The sequence below is a fragment of the Aphelocoma coerulescens genome, chromosome 3 (assembly GCF_041296385.1).
Source record: "Aphelocoma coerulescens isolate FSJ_1873_10779 chromosome 3, UR_Acoe_1.0, whole genome shotgun sequence".
Classification (NCBI taxonomy): Eukaryota; Metazoa; Chordata; class Aves; order Passeriformes; family Corvidae; genus Aphelocoma; species Aphelocoma coerulescens.
Window position 1 is genome coordinate 42,119,711 of NC_091016.1, and position 17,183 is coordinate 42,136,893.

Sequence of the window (17,183 nt, forward strand, 5' to 3'; positions counted from 1 at the left end):
GAATATCTTCATGAGCTTTTTTCTTTCTTAGCTCCTTTCCTTTCTTGACCACATTTATATTTTCAGCATAAGCATTTCTTAGAGGTCATGCAATGCCTATTTACTTGCATTTCTTTTTCCAGATATGAACGTCTATGCCCAAAAGTCCTTTCATTCCCTATGGAATACATTTTGAAAGTGATGAACAAAAAATAAAATATTTCAGGCAAAAAACTTTGACAGACACAGTAATATGGGTAGGCTCAAAATAAATTCCAGTGCTTTTTGCCCTGTAGATTTAGAATTGGGAAAGGTTTACATAAGTGAACTGTTCATTTTCAACCTGCTTAGCCCTTATGGTCAGATCACACACAAGATTCAAATGCAGGTGACTGGAACAGAATAGTTAGTTCTGCTTACTCACAAGCTGAAGAACCTACAAAGATAGAAAACAGGAGTAAAACTCAGGAAAAATGTGTTTCTATCAAACAGCAGAAAGGGCAGAGAAACAGCTTGTTTCCCCCCTGCTCAGGTGTAATCTGATACTGTGAGGTATCGCAAGCATCTGAAGTGGTCTTGTCATGAACTCATAAAATCCCACTGAAGACTTTTGCATTAGAAGAATGTGAAAATTTTCTTGACATCAGTAATTCTGCTACCCACTTCGATCCAGCCCTCCAGAGCAGGACGGTTTTCTGCTATACCTGTTTCACTTAGGATGCACTTTAAATGCAAATAAGTTCCCCTCAGACAAAAGCATTTCTGATATCAAGTCCATCTTCACCTCTCAGAAATGTAGACTCTTCCTGAGAGTACCACTGTTTGATCTCCAAACCTACTCTACACAACTGTGAGACACTGGGGAAACTTGAAGAAGGATCACCTCTAGCAAATCTATAAACACCTGTAATAAATTCACAAATAGCTGCCTAACCAGTTCTCTCTCAGTCTAGTTGGATGGACAGTCTTTTAAATTACCATTAACTGACATACTCCATCACATTTTTCTTCAATTCTTCTGGATTTTATCAGTTCTTTTCCTGTCATTTCATTATCTCCATCTTTGCAGGCATTTTGGTTTGTCACTGTTCTTATTTTTTCTCTAATTTACTCTATTTCAGCATCTTTTCCATTTAAGAATCTCTTTCCCCTTTTCTAGATTACAAAGGCATTGTTTTTTATCTCCAAGAAGTCTTATTTTTTTCCCCATCAGGCCCAAACCATTTTTCACTTTACACTCCTTCCAGCAATTTTCATTTCACATCAGAGTGGCACTTCCAAGCATTGATCTGAAAACATTTTACAAAGTTTCTTCCTATCAAGTGCTTAAATAAAATATCTTATGTCACACCTCTCACTTCTTTTTCCAACAGATTCTGGATGTCAATACAGAAGGGATGTCTTCCCTTCTGTGTGCTTCCTTCATGCATCACTGAAAGGTGGATTCCATAGGTCCCACACTAAAGCTTAATTTTGGAAATGTTCACCAGTAAGAATGAAGATATTTCATATTAGCATAGGAACAGCAACGCTACATAGAAATTATTCAGAAAATGCAGAATATATATATGTATACACACACACACATTTACTATTGACTCCTATAAGGCAGTTAAAACCAAATTGTTATTTTTATGCAGCTGCATTGCACCATTACTGATGGAAAGCAAGACCTTCAAGCAGGACTATACATAGCTAAAACTTAAAGTCAAGGTTTACAACTGCCCTAAAGCACATTTATAATGCCACATTGCCTGGAAGAAATCTTACTATTAAAAAATGTACTTACTAAACTTTTCACATCTCAAAGCATAAAGTCCTGAAAGACTCACAGGAGCCTCATCTTGTTCTCAAAGGTGTTTCTAAGGTTCTCCTGCACTTCAATTAACTTGTTTGTACTGAAACTCCTGCAAACACCCTCAAACTCAGCTGAGCCACTGCAGGTGCAGGGTTTGCAGCAAAGCCCAGGCAGTGCCCAGGGCTGCCCAAAAGCACCTGACAGAGCAGAGGCCACGCCCCACACACCTGGCAGGGCACCACCAGCCAACAGCAGGGACCAAATGAGGTACAGTGAAGTAATTAGTAATTCCCAGCACAATGCGTGCAGTGGGGCACAAGCTGTCTTCAAGGCCTCTGCCAAGTACACCCCTCTAACAGGCAGAGAAATACCAAGGTTGAAGTGTGTGGTGATATTCATTCACCTTTTGTTTGCTTCCTCCCCTGCTTCAGTGGTGTCAATGCCCCCACAGATGCAGGACAAGGTGCTGAACCCATTTTGTGCTCAATATTCTGAGTTTAAGAGAGTTACAGACATGATGAAACTGGCCAAGATGCTGAGACTACTGATCTCAGAAAGCCTCTGGAGGGCTGGAGCCTTCCCAGTCCAAAATAAACAGCCAAGGGAAGCCATAAATCAGTTCCACATCATCTAATGCTTACTCTCTGTACTCTGGTGACACCCGATGGCTAGAAGCGTAATAGATGTTTCTTCAGTTTCAAAGAGGAGTTACCCAAGTTTCTCTTTTCCCTTTTTTTCAGTAGAGAAGCAAAAAAAGTGTCAAAAGAGATGCCTCTAACTATAGTGACACCTATATATTTTCAGAAGAAAAAAATTAGCTATAATTCAACAGCTGTGAGCAGTAGTGTTAATTTGCTTAAGTCTACTTCCTACCCATTCTACATAATTTTTCAGTACACAAAACCTATACATTCTTCAAAGTTTTAAAATTTGCCCATTTCCAGCAAAAAGGTCTTTTTAAAGAAACTGACCCAATTCCATAATGTATTTTAGAGCCCCATGTCATCGCTAGCTTCAGTACAATTTTTCCTGCCAAAGAATTAACAGTTTGACCAGAAAGGCATCAAATCCCTGGAGTAATCCTGAAAATTTCCATCTCACTAACTGACATACTTGAAGATATGCACACACATGCTCAGGCATGCCTGTAAATGACAGCCCTCTCTCACAAACTGGTTCTGTAATTAATATTGCAACATTTCTAACTACAGTCAATACCTTCACAAAAGAGACCTATTCAAACTACGGAAGTGTCAAAATAATTTAGTGTCTCCCAGAAACTATTTTTGAGAGGAAGCACAGATAATACTTGCAAAAAAGTTTTAATAAATTCTTGTGGAACTGTAGAAACTAAGAAAAAACTTGAACTACTTTTGTTCCATCTTGCATTTTTAATAAAAATTCCCATGTATTGTTAAGTGAAACCTTCTCCATTTCAAGCTCATTTTATCAGGCAATATAATAACGATGTTGTATCAACATAAGAAACAACCAAGTGCTCTTTTAAAATCTGAAGCTATTATTTTAATTTAAAAACCTATTTCTTAACTAAGTCATGGGAATTTTAACACACAGTATTGCTTCCCCACACTTAGCTACTGGTTCTCATGTTTCTTGTACAACATTCCATAGCAAATGTTAGAAGAAGAGGAGCTGCCAAGCCATAATATCTGTCACAAGAGAAGAGATTGCTGTTTACCTTTCTGCCAATCTGTCCCAATGACAATACATCAGTGCACACATTTTCATTTCAAAAATTGCCACCGGTATTGAAGAAGCTTCAAATAGGCACAGACCCAGCAAGGAGGTTTAAACTAATAAGGAAAATCACAAATTGATATGGATTGGCCATGGGTTTTGCACAAATTATCCAGTTAAAATTGGGGCTTATGTTCCAGAAGGTACTACTTTTACATCCTTATAAGTCTTCAATTAGATTGCATTTTCTCCATGGCCAAGAAATATGAGCTTTTAATCATTATACCATAGCTTTAGCAATGGGTCATGAGTGAAATCAGATTATTTGTTCCAGTTCAACAAGCATGGATGAGACTCTGCAGAACACAGCACAAGAAAATGAGGAATATGTTATTCCTTATTTGCAAAGGAAGAAAGGGAAGGTTTATTGTGATAGGCAATTGCTGGGAGAGAGCTGGAAATTTTGTTAATGTATGTCAGTGCTGATATGGCTTATAGGTATCAGTAAAAGCTAAATAATCAAAAGCAATGCTCTGCTCAGTGGAATAAAAGAAATGCCTGCAGTACATGTTTGAGAAAAATGAGCCTTTGGTAATTTCTAAAGCCAACCATGCCTCAAATCAATGAGCTGAAAAAGCTTGTGGGAAGAAATGATCCATTGCAGCCACACTGTTTTATAAAAATTTCACCTACATCATGATTGTAAAATAAAAAGTTTTTTAAGTGCATGCATATACATGAATAGGTTTTCATCTATACATATACTACCTCTATTGGCATTTTATTCCTATTCTGATTTTTCATCTCATATGTGTTATTTCCTCCTGTATGTCCTGAAAATGTTACACTCTAATTCATCACCTTTTCTGAACATCCACCACCACTCCTGCAGTAACACAGTGAAACTCAGAAGAGGTTCCTCACCACCTTGGGCACCTGCCCCCTTCAATAGCTCTGTTGGTACACACAAGTGATTTGTGCACATTAGAAGGCAAGTACAGTATCAGAAGGATCTACATAAACCCCACATTTAGCTTATTTTACTGTTTGAATTCTGGTCTCCAGTCAAACTTTACATCCAAATTGGTTACTTTGTCATTATAAATGGAGGGAGAGACAGATGTTCTTCTAGAACACATTGCAGTGTGCCAACAGCTTTAAGTAGCTTATGCTCAGTCCACACTGTTGTTACATGACTGCAACAGGTACTTAAGTTAAAAGTGATTTGAGTATTTCTTATGAAAGCATCAGTATGTGTTAGCTATACGTGAGAGATGCAGAGAAAATGTTCCTCCACAGGACAGGTGCAAGACCAAGCAACTTGCAAACTGACAGGAAAACACCCAATCTCTGCCACTCTGCTTCCTAAGGCTGTGCAGGAAATATTTGCTCAAGAAGGTAATTTTTTAAAGTCTCACCAAAAAAGGAAAGTTGAATTGTCAGCATAAACAGTAGGAGATGCAGGTGTAGTTTTGGGTTTAGGGATTTTTGGTTTGCTTCATTTTAATCAAGACACTGGCTGTTAATAACTGGGAGTATTTCTCAGCTGGCTAGATTAAAGCCTCTGATTCATTTCACATAGATTATTAAACAGCTAAAAGAACCCAAATTACACCTACAATTTTAGCTGAATGTAAGAATTCCACATGAAATCCCTTGACTTCTCCTTTTGGTGGAATTCTCAAAACCTGAATACACCATTTGAAAAAGAGATCACAAAGAAGCAGCAAAGGGAACACAGCTCAGTCAAACACAAAAACAAGTTCCACCACAAAAATATTTGTCTGACGAATACCAGCGCTTATGCATTTATAAGTGCTGCTTGTATATGCAGTACTCTGCTAATACAAAATTTAAAGGATAAAAACATTCCAATACAGGAATGATAAAACTAATGACAAAAAGGTGAAGAATACCTTTAATCCAGCACAATGCAGTTCCTGTTACCATGGCAAAATTCAGCTTTGAGGACGATGAGATTTCTCCACAGCTCCAAACCATGGGAAAAAATTCCATTCAGTCAAGGAACCACTCAGATTTCGAGTCCAAAACCTAACCCACAGGTGATCCACATTTCGAGTCCAAAACCTAACCCACAGGTGATCCACACTGATTTGGGTAATTTAACTTAAAAGTAAACTGTATTTTGAAAATGGCATGTAGTGCATATTCTACTGGTGTGATGGCTTTCACATTGAACAGGTTATGATTAAAGAATATATGTTTGTTCAGGACAGCCAATTAGAGAAATTACATGTTTTAATTAAGCTGTATTCTTACTTCAAAATAATTCTTGTTTTCTTCCTTAAAGCAGATTGAATTTTCAGTCTGCTGCTATGTAGGTATTTCTGCTGTCCTGGAACACCCTCAATCAGCAGGGTTGAGTTGTGGCATCCCCTCTGCTGTGCACCAGTGTTACTGAAGACAGGCTAAGTGCATGCTGTTTACATGGCAATTAATAAAATGTGGTTATCTTCACATCAGTAACCCCCAGATTTTGTAGAATTTCTTTACAACAGAAATGTTCACAAAACTGAAAATATTTCATTTATGTTATTGTATACAAACATATAGATACATGTGTGTCAGGTGTTTCCCAACTAAGCCACTTTCAATTGGGAGCATATTATGGAAGACACTGGCAAAGAATAATTTCTTGAACCAGGGCCATGATTTTGTACTTAATATAGTGCTACTTTTTCAACTAATTGGATGAAAAGTTCCCAGCATGATACCAGGTCTTTGCACTGTTGAAGATGAGCCCTTCTTCAAGAGATTAAAAAAAATCCCTAAGGCTCTGAGCACGCCCTTCATTTTAAAACAAACAAAAAAAAATCCAGAAGTTCCGTTTTTTGGCCAAAAAAACCCCAAAAACAAAAGGCAAAAACCAAACATGATAAGGCAAGGACTAATGGATGAATCACACACACAACCACCTTACACTAGTTTTCTACATTCTTCATCCTAAACTATGGGTAAGGTGAGCAGCAGCAGTGACTCAACCAACAAGAGACAGCAGAAATTCATTAACCTACCTGACTGGAAAGGGGAACTGCCAGGTTCATACTCATAATGACTTTTAAGAAACTTGGGTGGAAACCTGGATTAGAGTATATTTGATATTAATTGTTCTTGTAAAACTCAAGAACCTTGAAAATGTCTGTGAACATTTTAAGCTAAAATGTGAAGTGAGCTTCCAAGACTAATTTGCGTTGGCAATCTCCAAGACAGAATTACAAACAGATGTTCTAAGTCTGTCTGGAAAACTAAGGGATTTGGGGATAAAAGTCTTCTGAACGATTAACGATATTGCCAAAAAAAATAAATATGCAGTCATCTGCTAAAACTAAATATATATAAACACATAACCCCAAACCAAAGTATAAATCCTATGAAAATATCAGATGGATTCATATAAACTAGGCAGTGCCAAAACAGTTGTTTTAGGACACCAGAAGAACATGCTACAACTCTTTTAGAGTGAAATTATTATATTCTTAATAGTTCCACCACATACAAAAAAATACATCTGAGGACAAAAACGTCGTTGATATCTAGACTCTGTTAGCTAAGGATAAAAACAGACTATCAATTTATTAACACTTGTACATGGCCTTAGAAGGTGCTTTTATTTTCACAGGGACATTGACTTTGAAAAGAAAATTAGATTTTTTTTTTCAAAGTGCTGAGAATGCTGGCAAGAAAAATGAAATCCTCAATTAAGTACCTCATTATATTTAATTTCTGGAGTATTAAAATAACATATTCAGTATAGCCTAAACTAATTGCAAACAGAGAAACTGGCAGAATAAGGCATCCTACCATCCTATAATCCCTATAATGTGTAACTGGAATTCTTATAAAAACATAAACCAAAAATCAGTTTATGACCGTTTTTGTATTGAATTCATGTCATGTGGTTTGAAAAAGGAATTACTTGTTCTAGGATCTCTCCTACTCTTAAAATTTTCTCATTCTGTATGATTACCAAAAAAATACAACAACTCTCCTAGTTATAACTTGAAGAAACCAATTAATTTCCCAAATACTTATTGGATTTAAACTGTTCAAGCACATTTTCTAAGATAAGAAAAATTTTGCTTATGAAAGCATACTTAGGATGTATATATCAAAAACATTTACACATTAGCATTTTCTAGTGGAAAACACATTTGTTGGATGAGTGGAAAGCTGCAGATAAAAATACTGGATTAAAGGCAACTACGTAAATGAAAGGAGGAAAACTACCTACTCTGGGAATTGGAACTGGTGTTTTCTCCAGGGCTGATTTCTGAGTCCAAAAGCCCTGACCTACAGAGTAGAATGCCATCACTTTGCTCAGCAATGGATTGCTATTGAACCATTGAAGTCTTTGACAAAGTTTTCACCAACTACACTACTGCTGGATGAATGCAGTAGGAGAAAAACAAGTTACACAGCAGGGTCAGTTTCTTCCAGCAAAGACTGCTTTCCTCTGACCAGTGAAAAAGTAAATTAGCACTGACACTGGGAGCATAACCTCTAGGTTTCAGTTCAGACCAGAGTAGATCAACTGTGCACTAATACAATGCAAAAAATCCCCACTTTCTGATGGTGTTAGCTGGGGAAAATGGGGTAATTATGAGTTGCAGCCCTTGTGCTATGACCCAGCTGAAACCAGCAGTCAACCCAGCACATCTAAACCTTCAGGCACCTGCAGTACTCTCCAGTCAGTCACTCTGCAGCACAGACACACATTCAGTTGTATATTTTGTAACAAAAACACCCCAAAACCTGACCTTGGGGAAAAAAAGTCTTTTACAAAAATTTCAGCACTAATGGAAAGCTGTTTAAGCGATCATTATTCATAAGTAAACCACCTACATAATGATAGCCAGAAATTAGTCCATTCTCCAAATGTAAGACTCACTGACATATTTGTCAATAAACAGCAAAGCTACAGGCATGTCTGGTTCAGGGACTAGGAAAACAAAGGGAATGAGGGAAATGCAAGTATAGATTAGACCAGTCTAAGGGGAGATTTCTAACGATTTTCAATTCAAACAAAGTTTTCTGGGGACCATTCTCAGGACCTCTCATACCTCCAAGGAAAAAGCAGCATGCAGCTGTGGAGAGATGCTTACACCACAACTCAGCCTAGAAATCACAGAATCATAAAATCAGTTAGGTTTTGTGAAACCTCTAAAAGCCACTATGTCCCACCTCCTGCCTGAAGCAGGGCTGACTTCAGAGGCTGATAAGGTTAAGTGCCAATGAAAATCCCACAATCATCAACTTCACTGGTCTTGCTATACATCCATGTATTCATCTCTCTATGATGAGTCCGAGCCATTTATTTGTACTGGTGAGCAGCTACCAACATGAGTTGGGTCACCAATTCCTTTTGGTGACATCTAGGAGACACACTCCAACTCCTGGGATCCAGGAGCAAATATAGAGAATCAAGAATGAGTACAGAGGGACAGAGCAGATCCCTCTTTGGGAGAGCTACTGGAAGAGGTCATTATATAGCATCAATAGGCATAGGTCATACATGCACCACCTGAAAATCCAGTTCTTTCAAACTGTCTGAAGACTCTAAAGGAACATTACCAAGTATACATGACACATTTTCACAATCTGTTTCCATACAATAAAAGAAAAAAAAAAAACACAAACAAACGAACAAAAAAATAAACCACAAAAAAAGGAGGGGAAAAAAAAAGCACACACAAACTACCACCAAAAAAATCAAAAGAAGAAGCAGAAGAAAAATATTCCTTCTGTATATCCACACATTCAAGAATTGTATTGTTGGGGGCAAATGGATAGAAAAAGTAGTAACTAAAAGTACAACTAATCCTCACTATAAAAAAAAAATCAATATACATATTTAATCAAACTGAATCAGTATCTATAAATGCCAGAAATTACATCATTTTTTGCACACCAGGAAGCTTACTACATTTAGGATACAAACTCAAAGTGCTTGCAATTACCTATTCATTCAATAACTACACAAATACTGTTAAAAAAATAAAGCAGTTCTTCATCTGGTGAAACAATTTAGCAAATCCATCTGAAAGAGAATGGGACATCCATATGCAATAACTTTGTGAGTTTATGACAGAGATTCCTCCACTCATCATACCAAAAAAGGAAAGGAAAGGTTATACAGGTTAATAGATACAGAATATCCATAATTGACTTTGATAATCCACTACACACAATACCTTCCAATGATCACTGACCTGTTGGAAAATTTGTCTGAATCAATGTTTTTTCCACAGTCAAGATACAAAACTATGAAGACAAACTATAATTATACAAATCTTTCTTACAATACATAACTGTAAGACAGTATCTATTTACAGTAACAAGAGGACAAACATATCCTTAACTATAGATGCTCAAATCTCAGTGACGGCTCAAATACAAGATGCAACCTGAAAACCTACATTTTCACATTAAAGATTATATTTTCTGATGCAATACTTGCAATTATGAAGGACAGTTTTCTGCCCAAAGCCTCCTCCATCCCTCACTTTGCAGGGGCTGAGGGGGAATTCTTTATTTTCTCCCCTGCAGCTGATCACTTGCAGGTTCAGCTGAACCTCTAAACGAACAGGTATCAATGAATTTCACTCACCTCATTGTTTTGAGTTCCATGCAACTGGCTATTTTCCACAAAACAGGAAGAGCTATTGGATCGCTGTCATAAATCCTTGAAAATTTTTAAGTACTGTGGCATCAATATCAATTCTGAACTTTCATTACAGGAGGAATTTAACTTTTATTTGTTTGGAGAGCAACAAAACAGAGAATGAAATAGGAAACAAGGTAAAAGCGTCAAGCAGAATGCAAGGAATAAGGAGGCAAACAAGAAAACCATGCAACTTTAAAAAACCCAAGTTCAAAAAAGCCCAGGGCAGTAATTTAGAGGAAGAGCCACAGCTGTTGATCACCCACACTGGCAGCAGACCAGCATTTGCAGAGAAAGGCACTGTGGCCAGACTCAGAGCAACACCACCTTCAGCCCTCTGCCTTTCCACCACTCTGTAGTGAGCAAATACCACAAGAAATGCACACAACTGCACAGGTGGACACAGGCACCCTGCTTGCCAAGGACATGCTGCCTCTCCCTCTTCCATAGGCGCTATTTGGAGCACCCCAAATTTCTCTTGCAACCAGTCACTGCTGCCACAAAATTCTTTTATGAGCTGGAGGCTTCAACGAGCTCAAACACCGAAAGTATCACCAAGTGATACTTTTGGCAGTGGCACTGGCATTACACATTAGGCAGCTTGACTAAATTTAGTGCTACACAGGGAACTGCTCTGAAGAAAGATAACTGTAGCTAGCCTGTGAAGGTTTGATACTTAATGGAAGACAAACTCTAGAATAAACACAACTCACAATAGTAAAGCAGACTTGCAGAGAGGCTTTTTAGGCATTTCATCTCATCTCCATTTGTATGTTACCCCACGATGTACTTTAATAAAATTTGGCAAGAAAATCTTCCAGCAAAATAACAGTTGAGCTGTGTTTGCATGCCCCACAGGAGTCACACAAAGACTGATGCTCTCACTAATGTATATAAATGACTGCCTGAAGGTTGCACAGATGCTGCACTGCGCATCTGCACAGATGATGTGGTCATTTTGAAAAGCCTTTTCCCAATCTGTTACAGAATACCTGTTTCTAGCTTCCTGACTTGGGGAATAAGCTTCACCATCAAATGGCTTACTGATAATTGCCTCATGTTCAATCTGTTATGAATAAAATGCACGATACTCCTGCCTCACTTGGAGGAACAGTTGCACATAAAGCAGTTGGAGAACTCACAGTAGCATTTAGGTAGATGATGAACATGGCAATTTAATACACTTTGGAGTCTGCACTTTAGTTCCTCTACACAAGTCATGAAGTTTTTAATAACTGATTAATTTTCCCCTCCAACATGGCTCCAACCATACTGCCTGCGAGCACTAATTACAGACTAATCAATGTTAGCCCATACTCCTTCCTAAATGGTTTACAAGGAATGAATAATAAAAGCCTATTGCAAATGGAAACAGATTACCTTATTATCATAGATTCTGGGTCTGCATTCAACCATTTGCTATGAATGATAACAAGAATTAATCCACAGTAAAATTTCTTTGCTCTTGTCAAGTAGAAAACTTGGTATTTACTGCTTATGCATGGAGGGTTGAATGCAAGAGTTCTCAAAGATAACCTTAATCTAGCAGCAAAATGACTAATAATAAAACAAAATATATAAACAATTGAAATTTAAGATCACAGGGACAGAAAATTGTTATACATATCACTGCCATTTCCACATTATTCCATTTGTATCCAATGATTTACAATGACCCAGGAACCAAAAATGTCCCCTACAACAGACAAAGCTGTAGTAATAGAGAAGAATTCATTTCACACACTGTTACACTACATCTTCTCTAATTTTTCAGATACTCTGCCATTCTTACCTTAAAATTTGGGGGGAAAAAAAATCATGTCTTCAAAAACCCTGGTATATATAAAAATAACTTCTACTGCTTCCTACACTGCTCATTTCAAGGGTGTGTTTGTCACCATGTCTGAAAACATCCTCTAAGTAGCACTGGGTATCTAAAAGCTTTCCAAAAGGTGCCACGAAATGGGATGTTCCACAGTGCAAAGGAGACCAGTGTGAAGGGGCACCAGCTTGCACAGAGGTCACAGATGAGACCTAAGGGCACCTCCATATAAAGGGGGTGGGCACACACAAAGGAAAGAGAAAGGGAGAGGAGCAGCACCATCCTTGTGCAGCAAAATACTGCCAGCCCTTCTGTGGCTGCTCAGTGAACAGAAACTGGTCTCAGGCAGAAGCACTGACCTTCACTCCTGTGGTTTTGAAAGGGTGTTTGGCTTTTTATTGTGCCCACAATTCCAACATCTTTTCCCTCTGTCTGTGTGCTCACACACACCTCAGTGTTTGCAAGCAATGTCCTCCTCACGGCCAGGATTCAGAAGTGCTCCTCCCAGGTGGGAAATCACGGTTCAGATGCCTTAACTATGAAACAGGTTGTCCTGACAGCCTATTTTTGTTCTGCAGAGGTTTGGTTTCACTTTGATAATCTTCTGGGGTTTTTAAAATTTTTTTTAAAGTACAGCTTTCTTCAAATGTATATGTAGATTTGGATTTCACAGAAGCTGATGACGAGTCAACAACTGCAGGTGATAAAGCCCATACTTCTGTCAGAAGAAAAAATGTTGATAATTTGACTATTTTGTAGAGGACAGGAATGATTTGCAACTAAAGTGAGTTTTGAATGCAACTAAATTAAGCACTCAGCTGCAATGTAAGAACTGTATCAAAATAATTACATTCCTACTCCAAAAAGAAGGAAAATTATTATTTGAACATATATCCAGATGTGGATCTGACTAAAGTTACTTTGTTTCACTGAATACCTTTTAATATTCAATATTTAAACATATGTGCGTACTGGAATCTCTCAAATATATACTGTCTAACCACACTTGGCCAGAAATACTTCACATACATAAAAGCTATAAACCAATTTATAAGGCAATCTGTTAAAGTGCCCATTGAAAATGGTACACAACTTCTAGTTTTCCTGCCTGTTTCCCTATCTAAACACGAAACAGACAATACAATATTGGTTCAAAACACAGACACTGAATGAGATGACACATTATTATTATACCACTTGTAAATTTAGAGTGAATGAGTTCAATGAGGTTTATGCAGTACAGAATAAAAGCTGTGTGTTGTATGCTATTTTTGCCATAAGGATTATTACTACAGTAATGTTCTCATCATGAAAGTATTATAATTAGTAAATATTAATTGCAGTCATAAATAGCTAAGGCAAATGCCCCCAAAATAAATTACCAATTATTTTTAACCATTAAAAAAAATACAAGAGATATTACTTTAAGCGATATGCCTGTTAATTACAACCTGAATTTCTTTTTTCCTCTGCTTACCAAAAGTGAGTCAATCATAGGGTAATTTTTGTTCAAAAATAAACACACTCACAGGCATCAATATGAATAGTAAGTTTCTTCTTTCTCCTTTTTCTAGGGGCCATGTGGCAGCAGCCCAACTAACCAATGAAAACAAAGATTTAAAATGGGAGTTGGCAAACCAATAAATGTTGGATTTTATAAAGCAATGATAGTATCAAGAACAAACACATTGAGTATGAGTTAAACCCAAGGAAGGCAAAAGTAAAATCTCTGGTAATTGATACCTAAGCACCGCTTTGGGAGAATTACCTGTGAACTTAAAATCACCTTGAAGCTTATCAATGTCTTATAAGATTGTTTGTACTATCAGACCTATCTAATAAGGGCAAAGTGCATGGTGACCACTGTCAAACTAATTGTTCAATCAAGGATCAGTAAGTAAAAGGCATCAGCTCTGTTCTGCTCCATTGCACACAGTTACATCTTTGATAACTGCCCCGTGGGAGTTTATGGATCCTACATGACCCCTGTCGAAATGCAATTGACTTCTTCCCTGCAAATTCTATTAGAATTGGTCCCTGCATCACTGCCCACAATAATCAAGAGCAGAGATACTGATTTATGTATAAGCATTTTGTTTTAGTCAATAGAATATAAAATAGATGAGGCTACGAGATGGCTCTTATTAAAAAAAAAGTCAACTGCATCCCATTCTATACTACAATTTTTTTTAAAAAATTATATATATATATTTTAAATCGTTAGTTTAAAAACTGGAAAAGCTTCAGGAACAAAGGGGAGGGGAAAGGCAAAAGAACTTTGTCTAAATATTGGTCTTTCAAAAAGCATCATAATTCACCAAAAAAAATCATAAACAACTAATATAGCATGCAAATGTAATAGCTCCAAAATTTACTCACAGCAAGAAGCATTACTCTTACAGATTTTAAAAGTTCCTAGTAGGAGCAAAACTGATTGATTTATTGAGAAAGCATATGCTATTTATTAGCAAGTTTAAATATCTGTGTTAACCCTTTTTCATAGACTTGGAAACCTCAAAGAGCCCATAATCCTTCATTAGGAAAAGTTATTGACTTTCCTCTGCTATAAATATTTAGCACTGTTCAACTCCTCAGCTCAGCTTATATTTTTAAGACATTAAAACTGACCAACAACCTAAAATCTTCCTAACATGGAACACTGGTACAACAAAGGCACTAACAGAACTTTAGTTATTTCTTTTTCATTTTACTCCTGAATTTCTACAGTTTAAATATTCCTAAAAAGAACAATCCAAGTAGCTTTATGTATAGAAGTTGCTCTCATAATTATGAAAGTTCTAATAAAATCTTCTGAAAATAATTATCAAATGATGAGAAGTACATACGTACAGAAGAAAAGCAGATAAATTTAATTAGACAAACGTCATACTCTAATACACAGGACAATGAAAGGAAGAAACACCTCAGCTACCAGTTTCGTGGAAATAAGAGAATGATTGAACATAGCCATACTAAAAGTTCAGGAGGTTCTGATGAAGGTCATAGAAGTTAGGAAGGGACCGTTCCCAGGAATGTTTACACATATGGAAAACAGAAGGGCAATATAACACAAAATGCAAGAGATAAGCAGACTCCATCAAAACCAAAAACATTTAACCACTGCTAGTTTAAATGCACTTTGGAAGCAATTTGAAGCTATGCAAAGACAGCCAGATTTCAAGGAGCAAGATACTTTAAACACTTGAACTAGATACCAACACAGAAGCTCTGGAAAAGTTAAGCTGCCAATGTAGAAACTGAAGGGAACAATTTGAACAGTCCCAACCACAGGAATGATGTACCTACAATGCAGAGATTAGAAAACTTGCAAATACGGCAGAACTGATACTGAGAACAGAGCCTTGCATAGGCCGACTTCACTATAACAGCAGAACCCCTCTGATGGTTTGTTTTAAATGGATAAATCCTTCCATTAGATATGTTAGCTACATCCTAATTTTAATCAGAGAGCAACCAATATCTCCCGGAGATTATATAAAAATCCACACAGCTCATTAACCATGTAACTATCTTTACTGCCATTATCCTGACCACTAAAGTCAAGATGCATCTCTCAATCAAGCTTGTTTCACTGTAGTTTCATGAATCCAGAACATATCTGTCTAAATCAAATTGATCTAAAACTTGGACTAAAGACAGCAAAAGTTAAATTCAGATAAATACATACTGGTTGTCAGAAAGCCACACATTTACAGCAAGTTTTTCTTTAAGAACAAACCTTACAGCTTTGCAGCCAAAATGTGCGGCACCTATATGACCATAAGCCTACCCAACCAAAGAATTCAACATTTAGTCTTCCTCCAGTGGCATGCAGCTGTTTAAATGCCAAGAAAATGTCTTGGATGTGACCAGATCAGCTGGTTACCATTCTTCAGCTACATACACAGAAAGTCCTCTTCTTGTAATATGTTTTTGCACAACAAACTCCTCTACTCTTGCTCTCTCTCAGGAAAACTGATCTGTACAGGCACTCAGATGTCACCCCCGTGAGCTCCACGCCCCATCCATCCCAGCAAACTGCAGCACACATGGTCCATTACACTGTTGGCTGGCGTGCTGTGCCACCCCACTCAAACTAAAGCAAACACGTCCCTCCAGGCAAATTTCTCCACATAATGCTCCATCTCAGCAATTTCAAATTGTGTACCTAACAGCTCTGCAGAACCCTGAGCAGAGGGGCTTAGCCCACCCTGAGCCTGGCAGAATCCACCTTCACATAATGTCATTGTATTTCCTTCTACAAACTTAACCAACAAGCAAGCCGTAGCCTAACAAGAAAAATATCTAGGAAAAAAAAACAACTTTCAAAGTCTAAATAAAAGTATGAAGGCCCTAAGTAAGGAAGTATTTATTAAAGCCCCTATGCTGGCATGAATTCAAATTCATGTAGTGTACAGTTACTGAGACCAATTGGGAGTAAGATCAAAACAGTAACAGTAGAAAAAAACTTGCATATTTGCATATCTTCAAATCGTTTTAAGTATCATTAATAGACCAATCTTAAAAAAATGCCTGCATCAGATATCTGCCATATATTAAAAAACAAGGAAACAAAAATACAACTTGGATTCTCACTTCAAATTTGCCCCGCAGAGAATATTTATTAATTCCACTTATGAAATACAAGCCTCTGTCACAGAAAATATTTAATATCCATGCAAAACTTACTACTTTTATCAAAATAAAAAATAAAATACACCCCCTAAAAATACACTAAAGCCATACGGCAGAAAAACTACACAGTGTTTGCATATGACAAACATTACAATCTTTAAAAGAATATATAAATAATTCAGACTGCCTATGAGTCTTGGAATTTTATCCACTTGTTTGGAAGAGCTTACACAATGATGGTAGCAGCTGTGGGATGCCTGGAAAGAGTCTGTCCAAATATCTCACTTACAGTCATTATTGTACTTTCCATACTCTAAAGACTGATTACAAGTTTAAATCTGCTTTTTAAGGAAAAAAATCCTGCTTCAGAGGAAGAATGACCACATCGAAGTCAATCATTATGTTCTCACAAAGACATTTTTCTTAATGAAAGAATTAAGAATACTTAATCTGAATAAATTTATTGCCCAAGACTAAATATATTACCCAGGAATAATGTACTTAACTTGAAACAGAATTATCTTTTTTTTCCCTACTATTGTAAGTACACTCTTGAAAATGTCTTCATT

General features: G+C 37.1%; 1 protein-coding gene across 8 annotated transcripts in view; it reads right to left on the bottom strand.

Moving 5' to 3' along the window:
• SMYD3 (SET and MYND domain containing 3) overlaps positions 1-17,183 on the bottom strand; it is a 399,187-nt gene that overhangs the window by 360,883 nt on the left and 21,121 nt on the right. For 2 of the 8 annotated variants that reach the window (XM_069009932.1, XM_069009931.1), the window contains exon 1: positions 10,104-10,365. The exons of 2 other annotated variants lie outside the window; for them this stretch is intronic. In XM_069009932.1, the coding sequence (XP_068866033.1) occupies positions 10,104-10,123 (20 nt within the window). In that variant the 5' untranslated portion in view covers positions 10,124-10,365. Of the gene's footprint in view, positions 1-1,768; positions 2,005-10,103; positions 10,372-17,183 lie in introns of those variants that run through there. 4 more of the 8 variants (XM_069009935.1, XM_069009936.1, XM_069009937.1 and 1 more) reach the window with 3 other exon arrangements.